At 36.6% G+C, this 20,872-nt stretch overlaps 1 protein-coding gene across 1 annotated transcript in view; it reads left to right on the forward strand.

The window, feature by feature from the left end:
* Nucleotides 1-20,872, forward strand: part of LOC133523421 (uncharacterized) — a 44,134-nt gene extending 23,262 nt beyond the window's left edge. The window contains exons 2-7 of the mRNA XM_061858991.1: nucleotides 7,793-7,908; nucleotides 9,323-9,457; nucleotides 9,609-9,759; nucleotides 11,768-11,985; nucleotides 14,239-14,352; nucleotides 16,776-20,872. Of these exons, the coding sequence (XP_061714975.1) occupies nucleotides 7,793-7,908; nucleotides 9,323-9,457; nucleotides 9,609-9,759; nucleotides 11,768-11,985; nucleotides 14,239-14,352; nucleotides 16,776-17,006 (965 nt within the window). The 3' untranslated portion in view covers nucleotides 17,007-20,872. The remainder of the gene's footprint in view (nucleotides 1-7,792; nucleotides 7,909-9,322; nucleotides 9,458-9,608; nucleotides 9,760-11,767; nucleotides 11,986-14,238; nucleotides 14,353-16,775) is intronic.

The raw sequence follows: 20,872 nt of genomic DNA on the forward strand, positions 1-20,872 counted from the left end.
CCGCACACATATTTTTTCATTTTGGAAGTGTTTCTCGCGCAAACTATTCAGTTAAAAAAAAATGATTTTAGAAACCTACATATCATTTTTGAAGACCTATCCATAGATACCCCACACGTATGGGATTGATGAAAAAATATTTTATTTAATTTTATGACGTATTAAAAAAAAACTACTTACTAGATCTCGTTCAAACCAATTTTCGGTGGCAGTTTGCATGGTAATATATATCATATATATTTTTTAGATTATTCATTCTGTTATTTTAGAAGTTACAGGGACACACACACACACACACACACACACATTTTATCACTTTGGAAGTGTCTCTCGCGCAAAAAAGAAAATATTAGAAACCTCAATATCATTTTTAAAGACCTATTCATAGATACCCCACACGCATGGGTTTTATTAAAAAAAGATTTTTTTTAGTTTCAGTTCTAAGTATGGGGAACCCCCAAAATTTATTGGTTTTTTTTTTCTGTTTTTGTGTAAAAATCTTAATGCGGTTCATAGAATACATCTACTTACCAAGTTTGAACAGTATAGCTCTTATAGTTTCGGAAAAAAGTGGCTGTGACATAAACGGACAGACAGACGGACATGACGAATCTATAAGGGTTCCGTTTTTTGCCATTTGGCTACGGAACCCTAAAAATCGCTGAACTGCCCCTATTGAGCCTTTCCAGGATTGAGCCACTTGTAACAAATGGGCTTTTCCAAGTATACTCGGTAGAGGATTTTTTTTTATACCACTACGGTGGCAAGCAAGCATACGGCCCGCCTGATGGTAAGCAGTCACCGTAGCCTATGGACGCCTGCAACTCCAGAGGTTTTACATGCGCGTTGCCGACGCTTTAAAAATCTGTACACTCCTTTTTTGAAGAACCTTGCGCACCTCACACAGTTAGATAGTCATATTAACAAATTTGATAAATTTTAGTAGAGGTATTTAATAACAGGCGGTCTTTAACCAAAAATAATCGACTTCACAATACAGTTTGGCATTAGTAGACAGTAGCTGTACCACGAGTTGTCACTTGATGTTTACGTTAGCGACTGCGTAAACTCGATCGCAGTCCATCTTGCTCGCACCGATGGATTGGTGCGATAAAGAGGGAATGAGGTCGAGTCCACGCAGACGTCAAATGCTAACTCGTGGTAGTGCAGTGCCACTAAAGGTGCTTTTCTCGTGCAAATGCACGTGTTTAAAATACGAGTGTACCGAAATCACTATACGTATATGTGATAATATTTGAAGAGTTTCCTCGAATTCACCAGGATCCCTTCCATTCAAGATTGTTACACGTCATTCAAGAAACTCACTCGAAAAAAAAAGAAAAACCGACTACTATAGGATAAAATAAAATATTATGCCTATCAAATAAATATAGATATGCGCTAGCAACTGAAATGTTTAAATCGCTGCCTGCAGAATTATATTGCTGTGTAAAAATTGAAGAGTATATAAGTTCCTTGGCGCCGGCAAAACCTGCTGCATCTTCAAAACTGTGTCCTCGAAGGTGATTACTAATAACTAATTAGGAAACAAGCCCTCAAATAATGACTATATTATTTTACCAGTATTTAAATAAAATGACCATTATAAGTTATCTTTGGTATTTTTTTTAATGCACAAAGAGTTAAAATATGTCGGAGTCGAACTGACGCCTCTCGCTAATCTGACGGCAGTTATTATAAATGCACGTCACACGCAATGTAACGTGGTTATTTTTATTATTTACTTGTATTAGGAAGCAAAAATAAAAAATGATAAGTAGGATAAAGTAGCGTCTATTGCATTATTTTTGCGGGAGGCAAAAAAATCAGCACTCAACGATCGGATGATGATCTTAACATACGACCTTCGTCGTCGTCACAGTCCGCTGCTGTGAGCTAACACACACACATTTACATCAATTCTTTGTTTAAAACATTTTGCTTGCGTCATCATATCGCATATCGCGATAAATATGTTTTCTTCGAACGTATTTAATAATTGGGCCACGTCGACCTGTCGCATAACTTTGCTACTAAGCAGAAATCTAATGAATTCTATGTAATCGTTACATAATACTTATGCACATGCAGAACATTGCGCTTACGCATTAAGTTTGTATAGGTACCTACAGTTGTGTGCAATATAATAGCAGTACATAAGGGAAAACTATAACTTTAGATCAATAATATTGTATCTTTTTATGTAATTATTCTGCATTACTTGATATTGTTTCAAAATTAACTGTAACCTTTACTTAAATGATAATGGAAATAAAAAAAAATATCATGAAAATCTGCTGTTTTTACTAAGTTGCGGAAATTCCTATAAAAACGTAAAACCCTACGAAAAAAATACAATTGTATACTATAATTGTAATTTAGAATCTTTCCTATTATTTCCAATCAAAGCTTTACATTTACACCCAAGTCATCCAGAAAAAAATAAACTTTTCTATAAGACGATCTTCGTCGCAGAGTGTACTGCTATTATATTGCACACAACTGTAAGTATAATGTTTTCGTAAAACACAATGTAAGTAGTTAAGCACTTATCCACTCAAAAGTTCCACAGTTACAAATCGGATATTTTCACATGAGACTTTTAAAGGGTCGCCAACTCGTCACGTGCATGATTACCCCTAGAAGTAGCACACATCCAAGAGTGCGGTAGTTGCCTAAAATTACGGGATTTACGCGCTTGTTTACTACCCTTGTGCTAAAATATGTAGCTAATAAATATCGTGTACAAGTTAAACACTCAGCATGAACTTAAAGCCCGACCAGAAATATATGATCATTGACAGGAGGGCGCTGTTATTCTTATGTATGTGACAGTTCAGTTTAGTACGAAAAATTTAGTTCCAAAGAAATTCCGCAATATGGCACGTGATCATATATTACTGGTCAGGCTTTAGATTGTTTCGTGCCATACGATAATTCTTAGTTATAAAATATTATAATATATACAATGAAAGGAGTACCTGAATGATTGTTAATTTAAGTGGATGGTATTCTATGGGAATTCATAAATACATCACTAAATACATACATATTTATGCACTTCTCAATCACAGCTGCTGTGTTCACCTTGCCTATATGTAGGTCTCTAATTGACATGGTGATAATCCAGTTTACTCTACTATAACTAGTGGTTCTGTAAGCTGTAGATCTCCCGAACCCCCTTGGCTCCGCATATAGGTAATTATAATACCCCGGGATTTTGGATGATGAATCTGTATTTATAACTTTGTTTATTGTAAAATAGTTACCACTCTATGAACAGTCAAGTGTAAAAATATGGGTGTACACATCTTACTCAAAAATATGTCCCAAAGCATCTTATTCTAGTGTAAGAAGAGCGTAGTACCATATTTATGAGACGATTTATTCGAAACATATTTTTGCACTTGACTGAACTATTAATTAAAAATAGGCAGTACGCTCCGAATGTGGTTATGTTAAAACAAATAGGTTTTTACCTATTTTTTGGGTAATGTAAAATATTCCCGCACCCAATACTCCGGAGTATATAGAAGTTATGGATCCTCCTCACAAAATTTCCCGAAAATCGTTTGGGAAATATGATCTGTAGAGGAAAACATTGAAAGAATTTTTGCCTAACCAAAAACGGAGACCTTCGCATCACTCGGTCAATTTTCTGGTATTATACTGGTATTATTACCAGTGATCGGAACTATGGGAGTAAAACTTTAACAAAACTTATCAAGCGGACGTAAAAAGAGTGCTTATAGCCTTAAACATATTCGAATATATATGAATGTAAATATTTTTATGGCTGTAAGTACTATACTATTCCTATCCCTATGGACATGAATATTTTTAGGGCTGTATGCACTATTTTATGTCCGCTTAACAAGTTTTGTTAAAGTTTTACTCCCATAGTTCCGATCACTGATTATTACCCAACAAATTATTCAACCATGCACATGTGGCTTTTAACGACCCCAGGGCACCAAGGGATAGGGATACCATTTCCAAGTCAAACAAGTCTCCCATCTGGGCAAGTCTCCCAGACTCCTCCTACTCATTTTGAAATTTCAATTGACGACGCTATCTTGAGGCCTTGAGGCGTATTCTGATTGTTATAAATTTGATTTAGTTTAGTTATAGATATGTCTTTTTGGTTGAAGGTGTGCCACTTTAGACACTGACAGATCATATCAATAAGAAAGGTCTTAAAATGTCAATTTTAGTTCATGAAATGCGAGAAGAATACTTTCTAGAAAATCGGTCTCATTGTTAGATATTCAAATTTATTTCTTAGGATTTTGCAATAGGGAATATTACGCGAAACTCTACATAGGGGGCACCACTACCACAATCCACCATAATCTGAGGGTCTACTGCGAAACAAAAAGTCGAAATTTTGTTATCTAACCTCTCTATCTTGCATATTCGAGCGATGAAGAGGCAATAACTAAATTTCGATTTTCGCGTTTCCCGATAGGCCCCATGTAAACAAACCGCCTTGATGCATCAATGTAATTTTTTTATTATCTGTGTAAACTTGTCATAACACAGTTAAAAGCACAGTATGTATACGTTACTAAGTATATGGTTTACGAAAGGTGCTAGTGCTGCACTCTGGCGGCAGAACATTGCATAATACTGCCTATCTAAAGCCTGACCAGTAATATATGATCACGCGCCATATTGCGGAATTTCATTGGAACTAAATTTCTCATACAAATCTGAACTGTCACCCTATACAAGACGTGAGAATAACAGCGCCCTCTTGACAATGATCATATATGCCTCACATGCGGAATGTGGCGGACGACCTGTCATGTTGAATTAACTCCGCGGATGTTGCTCTTGCAATTCATTATCTCGGCTTCCAAGGATGAGCGCGTGACATCATACATCAATCAGTACTACTTACTGACATTGCGCTGTCAACATCGAAAGTATAAACTGAAATAAAGTTAGACCAAGATAAGTCTGCAACGATTTTGATAGAACACGCAGCATAATTTTATAGAAGTTGGAATTATAAAATAACACTTGCACTGCGTGTGCTATCAAAATCGTTGCAGACTTGTCTTGGTCTGCCTCTAGATATCCGAAACTATACCCGACTTTTTCTCGCGTCTTTGAACAACTCAGGGCCAGCAGTACGTGCTGGCACATTCTATACGAGTCGCTATGCCTTCAACACAAGTCGTAGTCAACGAGCTGTTGGCATTTGTTGGTTTTTGTTGGCTTTCTTAAATCCCTTTTCAATTCGATTACCATTTAAGATCTGTAATGAACAATTGGTTAACAACCATTATTTCTTAATTTTCCAAGTGAATTTGTTACGGTACGCTATTGGTTTTTTTTATTTTTATTTAAAAAATGTTAATTAAAAGATCCACACGAATGAAATGACTGATAGAAGTTATATCAAAGCCCGTGAAGTGGTTTCTACGCTTTCTGATAGGTGTTCATAAATTTGATTAATTTAAAGATACGAGTAAATAGCTAACTAATTTGAATTAAATTCGTGAGTAGTGGATAATTAATAATAATATAAAGCCAAGACGGCTTTTACGAATCATAATGGCCCAGGCAGTTCGGTTAAATTTCGTAGAAAAATATACTCCAAACCTATATGTACTGTCTTCCTGTTTATAACCAATTAATAAACCTATCAATTTGCGGTTTCCCCCTACACGAATTCATAAAATAATTTTTTACTACCGATATTTTCAATCAAACTTACAGTAATCATGTATATTTTTTGCACGTGACTGACATTAGCGATAAGCAAGTTTCCAATCTAATCATATCCCAATCACTGTATCATACGTCAAATATTTTTGTTATAAAAATGTTTCAAAATATTACATTTAAGCAAGCGCTTGTGATATGCTGACAATAACATAAGTGATACTAATACGTTTGTAAATGAATTTCGTGATAGAATCAAAGTCAGATATATAGACTTGGACGGTTGTCTTTATCTGACAGATGCCGAAGTTGACAAGTAGGAAAGATGACATATCTCCCTTTGACTATAATCAACTATAATGGCTCCAGGCGGCAATTCGACAACCAATAAATTATTTATAATGAGAAATGGGACTGAAATTTTAAGGACTCGACACCGTTCTCTGGCGTTGCCACTTCGGTTGCTGTACACAATTATTTCGTTTAGTTTAAATTTATTAACTCCGATTTCGACTTGTTTCGTCTCCATGAGCATACATAAAAATTCCAAATTCTCATTCGACAAGGTATTCCATCGAAATGGTGTCACGGACAGCAAAGTCTGGTTTACTTGCACCTACAAGAACATGCGGGCTTGTGCAATCGACAAAGGTCACAACACTGAAATATGTGGGAAACATCATCCCCGGCCATATATCCGTCTGAACTAATGTTTTACTACCGGATTCACTCGTTTAAATCATTAAAATATTACGCATCGCCGACATTGAATAAAGCATTACAGACATTGAACAAAAAGCGGACTTAGGATCTTTTGTTTTGTTATTTTAGCGTAGGCATTTTTATAGATGTGTGTGAACGGAAAGACCTTGCCAGAGCACGCTAAAGTTTAGCATCTGCGGATAGTCTAACAAAGGTCAGTAATGTCAGTATACACAGTACAGCTACTTACAATAGGTCATAGTCGTAGCAGACACTATGAACGCTAGAAATTATTTTACACTTTTGGCCGGACGCCGTTATAACTCCCTTACAAGAGCACCATTGCGGACCCTCTACTTTTTTGACAAGATATTAATTAGTAAAACGATTATTAAGTTAATTGTTAGATCGAGTGCGTCTGATAGATATCAAAGGTTAAACAGTTTTCCATGTTTTACAGTCCTCATCACCGTTATGAGTAAAATAAGTCCTTACATATTAAGTCATCACTGTGTGTGTACATACAGTCAGCGGAAAAGTTGATAAGCGGGTTAGGTGCTTAATTATCTGTGCACAACTTTATTGTTAAGGGTTAAACCTTTTGTAGCGTGTGGAGATCATTTTGACCATATCATCCTCTTAGCTATTTATGCTACTATCTGTAGGATTGATCGCGTGATAACGATAGGCTATTAACGTCTGAGGTGTTGTTGTCGGTTGTTTTAGGTTTTATGCAATGTATTGTATTTTTTTTTTGAGACTTGACTGACGTCGAGGCTCCAATACTTATAATCAATATTATTAGTAAATTTTTAATCAAGGGATGAAATGCACCCATTTCCGTCGGTGAGAGCGCCAATAGTCCGAGATTGAAATGGTGCCTTTCACCCGAGTTTATGACTCTACTTTTCATTTCGAATAAAAGTTTACTTTCCTTTTTTTCATGTGCATTAAAAAAAAAACAGCTAAACCTTCAATACCTACGTATGTAGTATTTCTTGAGGGTACTTTTAATTAACAATTTATGTAGGTAAAAATATCATTACTTATGGAATGGGGAATTAATTATCAGAAAGAAAATTGTACAACAAATCCTCATTAATTATTATAAAAGCAACATTTTAATTGATTATCGTAAAAAATGAAAAAGAAAACGTACTTTGACTGTAAAGTGCTCTATAATGAAATTATCTGCACACTTTGTAGAACAACAACGACCCACTTTCAGTGCATGAGAAATTAAAAAGTATTGAAGCCTCGACCCCAGCAACTCTCAAACAATTTAGAATACATTACATAAAACCTAAAAAAAAACCGATAACGACACCTCAGAAGTTAATGAGACAGCCTATCGTTATCACGCCATCAATTGTGTAATGGAAACAGCTGCTTAATAGTGTTTTGTTCCTTGTTCCAGGTACAGACGTGTGTCCTATGAAGTCAGTGGTGCGCCGCATCGGACAACAGCTGTTCACCGCCCTCAGCAGCAAGGGAATGGCGATGCTGGTCAACCATGGCATTGCCGAGGAGAAGGTAAATATATAGTAATAGTATAGTACAGTCAGCATCAAATATACCTACAGCGGTATGTTTGATACGAACACGTAATCTAAGGATAGATAGTTTAGGCCTTATAAAAAAAGTACGACGTTTATTTGTCCATATAAATGAATACAGCAAGTAATTATTTGACTGGTAGAGAATGCCTTAAGGCATTAAGTCCCCCTTTTGTATCTTACTGTATTGGGCAATGAAGATTGAAGAAATAAATAAATAAATGTATCACTACTTTGTTTTATTTCAAAAGGTCGCATTTACTGACGCGACGTCATAACTGTCGCAAGTGATCACGATGTACGATATAATTATATTAATTATACATTGCCTATTAAAAAAAAAAAAAAAAATTACGCTCTAGGTAGTATGAATATAATATATTATTATATTATTAGGAAATGCCGCCAGCATCCTTGGTACAATGCCTCAAGGGCCTATTTTAGATATAAGCTAGTTATAGTAATCATCTGTATATATCCATTATGTATATTGTTATTGTCAATAAAATTTTTACGGTATACATGTTTAAGTTTCCGGTAACTTATATCAAAAATACACATTGTATAGCGACAGGCCCAGTGGCCAAATATATTTCAAAATACCTTACTTTCTTAAATAAGAATAAGGATACATCGTGACCTACATATTTGATCACTTTGGTTGTTTGTTAGTGGGTATGAGTGTACAAGATGCATAGAACCATAGAGAAATAAGAAGTACATTGAGTGCTCACTCCGTACATCAGTTTTTATACCAAAACGCTTATTATTTTCGTAGTCGACATCTAGCATCGAGTAGGAGTTGAAAATAGAGTTCCGTGTTTATTTGTATGTACCTACTTTATTAGAACGTCGTTTTATCACCAGTATTTAGTTCTCCTAGAAGTCTGTATTGCAGCTAAACCCTTCAAACTTAGGGTACTTTTCAGTGACATGCTAATTTTTGACTGCCATCCAACGAGTAGGTTTGGTAAAACACGTACAGTATTTTAACAAAGATAAAAGATCTAGTTTTTTTTATGTAAGATACAGCCATGTTAAAAAGAAAAATAAATAAATAGGGATCAAAATCACCTTGAACAGGTCGCGTATTTTGTGCATGTTTTTTATAACATCTTTCCGAATATTAGGTACATATAATTATGCAAAACTGAGACAGTAAATTACGTTCAATATTTTTTTAGTAATTCAGCATTAAATAAGCTTTCAACCCATATATATGAGTAATAAGGGATCTGTACCTATAGCTTTTTTATGAGTCAAAACCTTTCTGACAGAACTTATGACCTGACTAAGTATAACACTCGACTCGGATACTTTAGCTTTTGAAATGGCCCTTCATTGTGTAGCCTATGAAGAATATGTATTTAGATTTAACAATTCCTTTACAGTTAAAAGCAGTGTACGCAGACTTGGACAACTTCTGCGCGCTGCCGGAGGGATGTCAGGCGCAATATCTCCGCAACCCGGCCAACAACCATGGCTACGTGCGCCCGGGGACCGAGCAGTTCGATACCACCATGACGGTAAAAAAAAAACTATCAATAACCCAAATACTTAAAAACCGGGCAAGTGCGAGTCGGACTCGCGCACGAAGGGTTCCGTACCATTATTTATAAAAATGTATTATGTATTGGGTATTACTTTACAACAATAAATACGTACATATGTTTACAGGAGCTGCGGCACTTGTTCAACATCACGACGCTCTCTGCGTCCTCCATGCCGGCCCAGGAGATCCCCGAGTTCACGAAGCACGCCGTACCTCTAGCGCAGGACCTCACTAACCTATCTCGAGTTCTCCTGCAGGCGCTCGCTTACGCTTTCGGTAAATATTTCTTTTTTTTTCCTACAAAGCGCCCAGCGATTGGACTTAGTCTCATAATATATAGATATACAATTTAAAAATATTCACGTCTCACCGCTGCTTAGAAGGTATTCGTATCAAACGTATCAGACTCAGATATCTTCACCTGTTGCTTAATCTCATGTCTTTTGCTTTTCATACTGCTTTTGTTTTTGTTATTTAACTGCCTTGCGAAGTCTCACGTTGGCTCACGAATGTTTATAAATGTTATATATACGATACGCTGTTTAGGTTACACTTGTTAAGTTAAATAATTTAATCCTTTCCGTTTGCAGTTAAATAGAAGTACCTAGTTTCTACGAGTTCACAATTTGTTAGTATGTTCAACATCAAAAGTAGCGTAGTAGCTTCATTAAAAGAGACATGTCATGAACACATACATATTAGTGAAAGAATAGGGATCAAAGTCAAATGGCCTTCTAAAAGTTTTAATTATGTGTCGAAAGATGGTAGTAAATTTACGTCGCTACAAAGTTTTCTTTGACAATACACCTCTATTCCAAATTCTATTTGATAATAGAACCACCGCACAAAAAGGAAACTTTCTACATTTATACGGTATTTTATACTAGACACTTTACTTTTGCGCACTAAACTGAAATAGTATGAAGGTAATTAAAGCAACCTGCAGCACATATTGTCATCGTCATTGCATCGCGGCCATCAATTATTATCAAACGCACTTTGACTGTTGCGTCAATCAATAATAACCAGTTCAATGCCTATCCAATAAATCATAGAATCATAATCAGACAGAAGAGTCAGTTATTATGTTTGACGCTACAATAAGTTATAAGTGCCTATAGTTATTTACGGATTAGGTATTTCAATGGAGAAACTTGACCAGGTGCTGCTACTACCTAATACCTATCGCTGTCACACACGCAACAGCATCTCGCAGTTTTTCGTTCGTGTCGCCTTTACAGGCGGATCATATCTAGCTTACCGAGCCAGGAGTAGGTACACCCATTTGCATTATTTTTTTACATAACGAAGCGCGCAAAAATATGTGAAACACATTTGTGGCTGTGCTGGCTGGCTGGCTTTGTTGTGCAAGATATTATTGCAAGTGTCTGTACTCTGACAATGAATGCTATAATATAATGCAACTGAGACATAAGAACCTTTGATTGTTATTACAATAAAATTTTGTTTGTTTTGCGTTATGATTATGGAATAGTATTAAATTGCTTGCAATGCGAAGTAAATCATTTAAAATTTACCCTCTTACAAAAGGATGAACCGTAGAGTATATTTATTTATAATACCTATTCGTCAACATTTTCCGATGTATAATGAAAGTAATAAATTCTATAGTTGTTAGGAATCTTACATGACCATTCGAACCTCTTACTTACAGTTACAGTATTATTCTAAATGTCCTACATCAGGCTACTAGTCTGTTTTATACCAGATTAAAAATTGTGTAACCTCAAAAGTAGTGATAACTTTTTGCCTCCAAAATTAAATCTAAGTAACTATGCACTGAATTATATCTAGTGTCATTTTGTACCGCAATTAGATATCATAGGAAGGAGGTTAGAAAAAACTTATCTTCAAATAAAGGAGTATAGCACAGGAGTGACGGGACAGTATCTGGAGTATCTCGCCCGTGAGAAAGCCCACTGTTGCTGTAGAGCAGTGGTTCCCAAAGTTGATTGGGCTCCTACCCACCTATCAAAAACTGCCATATTAGTAACGCTCAGAGTTCCTAGTAGTTTCAGGGCTCACTTAATATTCGCTCGCGACTCGTAGTTTGGGAAATGCTGCTGTAGAGCTTAGATACCTACAAACATACGATAAATCACTGGAAAATAAACCTTTCCCCCGCTCTCGACAATGAACTTACTTTCTCCTTGTTAAGTATATTCGCTTTCGGCGTAGTTGTCGTAATTGGACGAATCAAATAAAAAATATCGGGTACCGGACGACAATTTTTCATTAATATGTACATTTGTGTATGTACCAGGTCTGCCGCCGGCGACGCTGCTGACGTGCCACTCGGGCATGCTGGCTAGCGAGGGCCGCAACCCGTCCACCATGCGGCTGCTGTACTACCCGCCCGTGCCGCCCGAGGACGAGGGCCCGTGCTGCCACAGCGACGCCGTGCACTACACCCGGTGCGGCGCGCACGCCGACTACGGCACTTTCACGCTACTTGCGCAAGACTCCGAAGGCGGCCTCGAGGTATTTTTACTTGTGAAACAGTTTTTTATCGTTGACAATGACAAATGCACAAGAGAGTGGAAAAAGAACGGGTGTTAAATATAGTTGTCTATTGGAATTAGAAAAAGTCTATGAATAACTGTTGTGGGTATTTTCAGCGATAGTTTACGAGGTCATGCTTAATAAGTTTTGTTTCCGCTTACGTCCACTTATTTCGCAACAATCGTAATAAAGAGCAATAACTGAGTAACTTGAGAAGCATCAGGAAACGTATGCTAGAAGACACGTAATGCAGGTTGTTTTTCATAACAAAGCCTAGAAAATTAGATACAACAAACAATATTGTTATTTGTTCCTTGAGATTTTAACGAATCAATCGTCACGAAATCGATCTTATCCTACGTATTTATCATAAGCCTGATTTGCCCCGAAATAAGTACCCAGTTCGCAGGTTATTAAAGGCTATAGATAGATCAAGGTCAGTGCCAAGGCAATCCGATCAATGTCATGGTAAAGTTGTAAGGTCATTCGCACGAACCGCTTAGAACGCCCAATATATTTTAACGCATAGAATTTCCTCATAACTTGAATTTACTGTTCGTCTTCCGTGTCAGCTTGTAACTATAGACGATGTTTGTCCGTCCACATTTACAGAGGCATTTATTCAGATTCCGTATCATTGCGCACAAACAACCTTGAAACGCCGCAGCTACCTAAAGTTAAAAAGTTCGAAAGTATTTATAATAATTTTGGATCTCAATGGTTTGATCAAATTTAAAAGGTGCTTATAGGTCTACATAATAATGTGGTTAGTAAAGTGGTATATTGGTGGTAGGTATTTTTAGTGGGAAGTTGCTTAGTTTGGGAACTATTTCTACTTTCTAGACAAGTACCTAATGAAACTTTACTTACTTCAAATACCAGTCCATTATCTTAAATAACTTGCCAACTGGCTTATCTTATCTTATCTTCTAATTTCCGGGGCCCCTGCGGGGATACAATTCGACCCATTGGGATCTTTTGTGTAGTTGCCCCTTAAGGAAAGACCCATTAGCTACTGAAGAGCTTTTTTGACCATTTCCATGTGCCTGATGATGGAGCTTATGGGTAGCCTTTTGAATTCCTTTGGTTCCAGATAGCCTGCTCCAAAGTCCTTCATTCTTTGTCTGGCGAGGGCGTGACATTCACACATTAGGTGTGTTACTGTCTCTTCCTCTTCACCACATATTCGACAATCGGTGTTGTCGGAGTGTCCCATCCTGGCCAAAACCCCTTTGACCCCATAGTGGCCCGTAAACACCCCTGTTATAATTTGGAGTTGTCTCCTGCTAAGTTTCCGTAGCTTTTTGCTCCAACCGGAGTCTACTCCTTGTATGAAGAGCTTTGAGTGCTTTAGACCCGTCAGACTGTCCCATTCTTTTTGGTGTTTGGTCTTAGTGTGGTCTTTGATAGCCGTTATAATGGTTTCCTGTGAGAGCCCCACGAATGGTTCCGGACCTATGTGGTCACTTACGGATCCGGCTCTGGCAAGTTCATCTGCATTTTCATTGCCTATGAATCCCTCGTGCCCTGGAATGCATACCAGTTGCACTCTATTTTGTCTTCCAAGCTTGTTCAGAGCTTGGACTGCATTGTATACCAGTCTAGAGTCCACTCTGGGCGCCATGAGCGCCCTGAGTGTAGCCTGACTGTCGCTGAGTGTATAGATATTCTTCCCTTGGGTTTGCCTAACTATATTCTCATGCACACAGGCAATTATAGCGTACGTCTCGGCTTGGAAGACAGTAGCGTAATTACCCATGCTTATGCTACAACTAAAGTCATTTGCATAAATGCCTGCCCCCGTACCAGATACTGTCTTGGACCTGTCTGTGTACCATATGATGTCGTGTTCATCCGAATTTGATGCTTGAAGACCTTCGGTCCATTCAGCCCTTGCTGGAACTTTAACTTCAAAATTCTTACGGAACACAAACTTGGGTTGCATCTAATCGCAGCCCATATTCGTTATCCTTTCCATGAAATTGTCACTTCACTATCCTTTCCATGAAGTTTATTTTAAGTAAAATGTGTATGTGAAACGGTTTTCAGGTAAAACACCTTCGGTCCATTCAGCCCTTGTTGGAACTTTAACTTCAAAATTCTTACGGAACACAAACTTGGGTTGCATCTAATCGCAGCCCATATTCGTTATCCTTTCCATGAAATTGTCACTTCACTATCCTTTCCATGAAGTTTATTTTAAGTAAAATGTGTATGTGAAACGGTTTTCAGGTAAAACTGAACGGCAGCGAAAAGTGGCAGTCAGTCGGCCATCTTCCCGGCGCCATCTTGGTGCAGACCGGGGAACTGCTCGCCGCTTGGACAACAAACATTCTGCCGGCCCTGGTCAGTATCATTTACATACAAGGCCTATTTTAGTCTAACAAACCAATGTATCAGTAACAGTAGAATATAAAAAAAAACTGAGGTATGATTCTCTCTGCCTATGTTCCACTGACAAACGTCTCTTGCCATACTATACTTCCCAATTTCCAATTGAGTATATTAGTTAGTACCTAATCCTGATCAATATAGATACGATAGACTGAGATGAGACGAACCCTTCGAATCCTCAATCCTCTCCTTCATTGGATCTCGATTGTGTTTCAAATACAGAAATAAACTTCATTTTGACCTGCAAGTAGAAACATTTCGTGTTCTTCCAATGATAAGAGAAATACCAAAAATATAAATTTTACTGAGACGCTTTGCACACTGGATCAGATGTCGCTCCAATGTGCAAGCGGAATGTCGCGCATAACGTTGTCTTGCTCAAATATCGGATTGACTTGCGAATCAGATCCAGTGTGATAAACAAAAAAAATACGATACTTGGCCCTTGGGTTTTAACGCTTAAGTTCACTGTTATTCAAATGGAACGCAATAAATTTATTATTTTCATTGGAAAAATAAAAAATATTTACATAACAGCGACGACAACGTGGACAACATGAACTGTCGTGTTGACTAACATTTTATTTACTTACCGATTACAGTACTTTATCAACATTGTGAAACTATTATGTTCTGGAGGAATCGTAATATGTAAACGTCATTATTGGTATTGCAGATATGTATAGATATCTTTATGAAAAACTCAAAAAAAAGTTAACTTTTTTTAATACTACGTCGGTAGCAAACAAGCATACGGCCCGCCTGATGGTAAGCAGTTTCCATAGCCTATGTACGCCTGCAACTCCAGAGGAGTCACATGCGCGTTGCCGACCCTAACACTCCGCACCCTCGGTGAGTTTTGTGGAACTTTGGATTTCAACATACTAACTAACTAGGTAAATGGGTCGTTCTACTTTTTACTGCAGGTTTTTACAGTTTCAAACAGTCTTTAAATTTTTAGAGCTTTACGAATGTAAAGCGTTTTAACTTACGCTAGCTACTAAAAAAATGAAAAGCACAGAATAGGCCTCAAAATCTGACCATTGGCTTTTTTATTTTTAGAAGTTATAGCCTGGAGCATGCAAATATACAACTATGTTACCGTCCCAGTACCATACCCATAATGACAACTTTGTTACATCAAATTAATATATATTAAAAAAATATGTTTTATTTTGGTTACAAGGTATTGTTAATGCAGCATTAAAATGTGCTTTATGTTGATATACAATAAAAAAAATGCATAATTCACATATATAAAATCAAATATTTTATTCTGGGGACAAAAAACCTGCAGTAGAAAATAGAATGATCTAACTCTAAACTGTAGTTTTTATAAAGTAAAATTGTAGTTTTATATTGAAATATACGTTTTAATGAAGGGCAAATGCCATAAAAAATCATGCGAAAACTAGCCTGTCCCCAGGGCAGACTCCGGCCAAAACCTTAAGAGGTTAATATGGCCTCGATAGAAAAAAAAAACGAATACATATCTATTTTTTATATTACGTCGGTGGCAAGCAAGCATACTGGTGGTAAGCAGTCACCGTAGCCTATGGACGCTTGCAACTATATGCGCGATACCGACCCTAAAACTTGGCACCCTCGTTGAGTTTTGGCAACCTTACTCACTGGCAGGAACACAACACTATTAATTTATTTCCAGTTGTATAGCGTTACCCGGCACACTATGGCAGTATAATTTTCGTATAAAATAGCTAGTGATATCAAGTATAATTTCAGAGTAATTGAGATGAAAGGTAAAAGCCCGCTCGATGGTAATTTCTTACGTCGCAATTACTGAGAGAAAAAAAAAACATGAAAAAAATTAAAATTTCATTAACATTTAATGCTTCAAACAGTTCCATAAATAATATGGAACATCCATATCATGAGCTTATCGAACTTATCGAACGAAAGCAGTAAATTTTACTATTCGTAAAACAGTTAAATCATGACAGTAAATTTTACTGTTTTGAGTATTACGGTAATATTTACGACCGTTTATTTTTATCGTTTTTTCTATACTGACAAATGTTTAAACAGTTAACGTTACTGTTTTTTTTTTCTTCCTCGCGTTGTCTCGGCATTTTGCCACGGCTCATGGGAGCCTGGGGTCCGCTTGACAACGTTACTGTCTTGTATTTAATGTTTTTCAAATGTTGATTTAATCTTAATGAAAATCACTTTAATGTGCGTTCGATAGATCATTTTTTTTTTCATATTAAGTTTCGTGCGGATCGCCATATCCTTTGTTTCCCTCTAATTTTCTGGCTTTATACCCCCTCGTAAACAAAGTAGCGGTATTTTCTCGGCAAACATAAATGGATTGTCATTACTTTTTGGGATATATTTTTAAATGTTGAATGCTACAGATGCACCGCGTTGTAGTCCCCTCGGGCACCTACGCTCGCGCTCGCGGCCGCCACTGCGTCGCCTTCTTCTGCCACCCGGACACCGACGCGGTGCTGCCGACCCTGCCGCTGCGCGCCGCGCCCGCGCCCGCGCCGCCCGTCTTCACCCCCCACACCCACTTGACCTTCCACCACCGCCTGCTCAACGCCGCCCATCACATCCAGAAGCGCTTTAGAGAGACGTACGCGTGACTAGCGCGTACGGGGCACAAGCACTACATAGTGCCGCTTGAACGACGGCATACGGCCCCGTGAACATCTTCATGAACTTTACAGCGGGCGCAATTACTCTTCTACGTTTCTTCCTTGTAGCCCACTGCAGCATCACGGTTTTAAAACTTCAGTTCATATGACACGGTGCACGACCTGCACCTTTGAACAGTTTTACCCGTGTCAACTCACGATTAGCAGCGGGTTTCCGACTTTAATCATGAGATAAAAAAGCAATGGTCAGAAGAGAAACGTAGAAAAATTTAGCTTGAATTAATGTATTTTTTCAACTTGCGCCCGCGACAGCCACTAGCAAGAGACAGCCTTTGCCGTCAAACACCGGGTGTACACATAAGGTAAAAATCGTGTCGAAGTGAAAATGTGAACTCTAAAAATAGCCTACATTCGTTCATAAACGACTAACCTCCCAATTACCGCACAAAATGGACCAACAAATCATACAGTATAAAGTGATTGGCATATCAAAGACAGTAACGTAGATGATTTTCTCAGCATGTTACTTGACGTAATAATTGTAAGTAGAATCATGTTAACTTGCGGCAATGATTACTAATTAGTGTTTAAGAAGTGCGCAATTAGTGTAATTAATAACGAGCCTATGGACTAAAGCGACTGCTGTGAAGAGGAGCCGAAGCGTCACGTGTACACCCTGACTCAAGAGGCGCGATCAGTGTTCCCGATGCACTCTCTAAAGATTTTTGAATATTTAGCCTAACATTCGCCTCGCAAGCCGCGAACTGTATTAATATGTGTAGAAACTTTTGTCGTGCTCACATTGCCGAGCAAGTTAACCCTTGTCGCCACGCATGTCGTGCGCGGCGCGTCAGTGAACCTTGTTGGAATGTTTGAAGGTTGATATTGGGCTGTAGGCACGCGCGTCAGTTGACGTCTTTGGCGGTCAAAGGGTTAAATCCAGTCTACCTAATACATGGTGTGACGCACGGACCCGAGTGTGAATGCTTGGCCGACACATCTATGTATTCAACTTAACGAAAAAACCTTTTTACATAACGAAGCCACATTCGACTGCTAAAAATATAAGAAAAAGAAGACCTTTTTTTATTAAAAATATATAATAAAAATATATAATAATATAATTAGGTTTTAGCGTGGACAGCAGAACTGTCTTCTTTAATTACTACCAAAATGTGTTCTGCCAGAATTTATACGATTATATATACTTACGTTATATTTAGTACTATCTTTTTCTAGTAGATTTTTATTACTATAAAATATCTCGACTGAGAAGAAAGTATGTATTTTATTCGTACTTAATTTGGTTATTAAAGAATTTCTGAAACATTTACAAATCTATTGTTGTTGGAGGAATATGGACGTAACCGTTATAAACATGACATGTCATTTTTATATTGCTATGCGATTATAAAATACATTACCCTTACCTTAAATATGTAACAGGTACTTAACTATACCCCTCCTTTCGTAGAAAAAAACCAGGTTTAGAAATAAGTATTCTTATTGAATTTGGGTTTTATAATTATTGATAATATGTATTCGTGTCTTTATACCAGTATTTGGTTACTTAATATCTACTTATGTAGTTGAATTTTATTAGTTCAATTGCTATAGGTAATACGTATGTCATTAAGTGAAACGTAGGCTACGCATAAAATGCTGCCATTGAAGTATTTTCTTAATAATCAAAAAAAAAAATGTTAGTAATTACAAACTTGACATTAAAAAGACAAAAGCGTATTCTTGCCCGAGATTCAGATGTTTCAAAATGACAAACACAATTATTTTTTAATTTTGTTATTATTTAAATTGTTCAACTTTATATCATTCCCGAACTATTTGGCATTTCACTTATTTAATTGTGACGTCTTTTTATAATATATTTAATATTTTCGTGTTTTAAGGATTTTGTGCTTTTAGTATTACTGCCAATAATTATTTTGACTTTTGCGAGTCGGCATCTACTTAAATTTAGTGTGTATTAGTTAAATAGCAATTAGCGGCTCGACGTCGTCTTCAACTCTAATATTTTGCTTTTCTTCTGTTACATTTGTAAACTTGGCTTCATGCTTTTGCATTTTAAACGATATTAGTTTATAAATTTTAATGTAATCCTTTGTATCGTATATATTTCAGGCCACTGCTGATTATAACACGACTCTTATTACTTATTATTAAGTGAATCGTGTTACTGCACCGATAGCTCAATTTAGCACGCCTTGTTTTACGTATTTACACAGTAATTTGCGCTAGAACATCGAATTTATGAGTTGATTATACAAACAGACGAAGACTACTTAATTTCAAGTACTTAAATGTAATTTAGTTGAAATATCAGTTACAACACATTTAATTCAGAATTATTGTATATTACATAAGATTTTTTTACATTTACTACAATATTCTAAGTAGTACAGTAAACTATACAAGAAACAAATCAAGGTAATATGATTGGATTTGCTTTTTAAAATAGACAGATTCACAAATAATTAGAACGCTTCTTAATTCTTGTATGGTTATTTATTGGTTTTGGAATATATTTCTTTTTAAGAATGTCGATGCACATCAACCTTCCTTAAAATCATAACAGTTCAGAAATTAGTAAATAAACAAGTGAACTTTCCAGTTTTGATATGCATTGGACTTATTAATGTATTAGGTAATATATTACGATACAAGTGCGAAAAATATCAATTCGTAACCAGTGACGACCGAAGAATGTTTTGATTCGATGATGCGAATTACCTATTCACACGTGTATCGTACAACATTTTACAGTACATATGAGTATGTCCCTTTAAATTTTCCACATATGTTAACGGCACCAATCATGGAACATTTAAGAGAAAATTTTGTTTGTTTTTGATATTTCACCGACACCTGTAAATTTTCTACCGCTTTACGCTTTAAAAGTTGAATGTCCAATTCGTCCTTTATGTTTTCTATGTATTTAATGAAAGCTACTGCAATTGGTTTCAATATTATTAATCAATTTAAACTGTGGTTTTTTGCTCCAATCATGGAATGTATGGCGCCATTCATTTTCAAAATAACAAATATAAATGAAAAATTAAATTTAAGCAGCTCTTTGGCTCTTGTTTATGGTAAAATGTTGCCAGTGATTAAAAACTGACGGTAAATACTTGTTTTACAGGATTTGTCTATACCATCCCATTACTGGTGCCTGTTCCATTATAGGGGTGTTTACTATTATTATAGTTATGTAATGTGCTAATTATCGCACTATACTGTAAAAGTACTATCTAAATATTACCTCAATACCCAATAAGTATTATAATATTGAAGAAAAAAGAAGCAAATAAGTTGATTCAATAATGAAATGCAACCAATGTCTGTACAAGTACATAATTATCTAGCTCAATTGTCAAATTACCTATGTATTAAGTACTTTCATCATCACACATATTTTCAGTAGCAGTTTCAAGTCGCATACTTATGTGTTTACTCCGAAAAAGTAAAAAATTGTACTTGTACGATGGTACTTCCAAGATATACACTACGTATGCATTGTTTTGCTCATCTCTTATCTTCATAATTAAAAAGTAAACTGAAACTAGTACCACAATACATAACCATTTGAGATTTAGTACAGTCGCAATCAGATATATCGGAGCGGCCGAGGTGCTCTGAAATATCTGAACACGCCTCTATTGTCAAGGAGTTAGAGTGCGTGTTCAGATATTTTTGACCACCTCGGCCGCTCCGATATATCTGATGGCGACTGTACCAGAATAGACATAAAACATAAGAATAATGCAAATATTTTCATGTCAATAGTCAAATGTTACAAGAAATAAATATGCAATTGTATGAAACAAATAAATATTAAA

Source organism: Cydia pomonella, chromosome 1 (genome assembly GCF_033807575.1).
Source record: "Cydia pomonella isolate Wapato2018A chromosome 1, ilCydPomo1, whole genome shotgun sequence".
Lineage (NCBI taxonomy): Eukaryota > Metazoa > Arthropoda > Insecta > Lepidoptera > Tortricidae > Cydia > Cydia pomonella.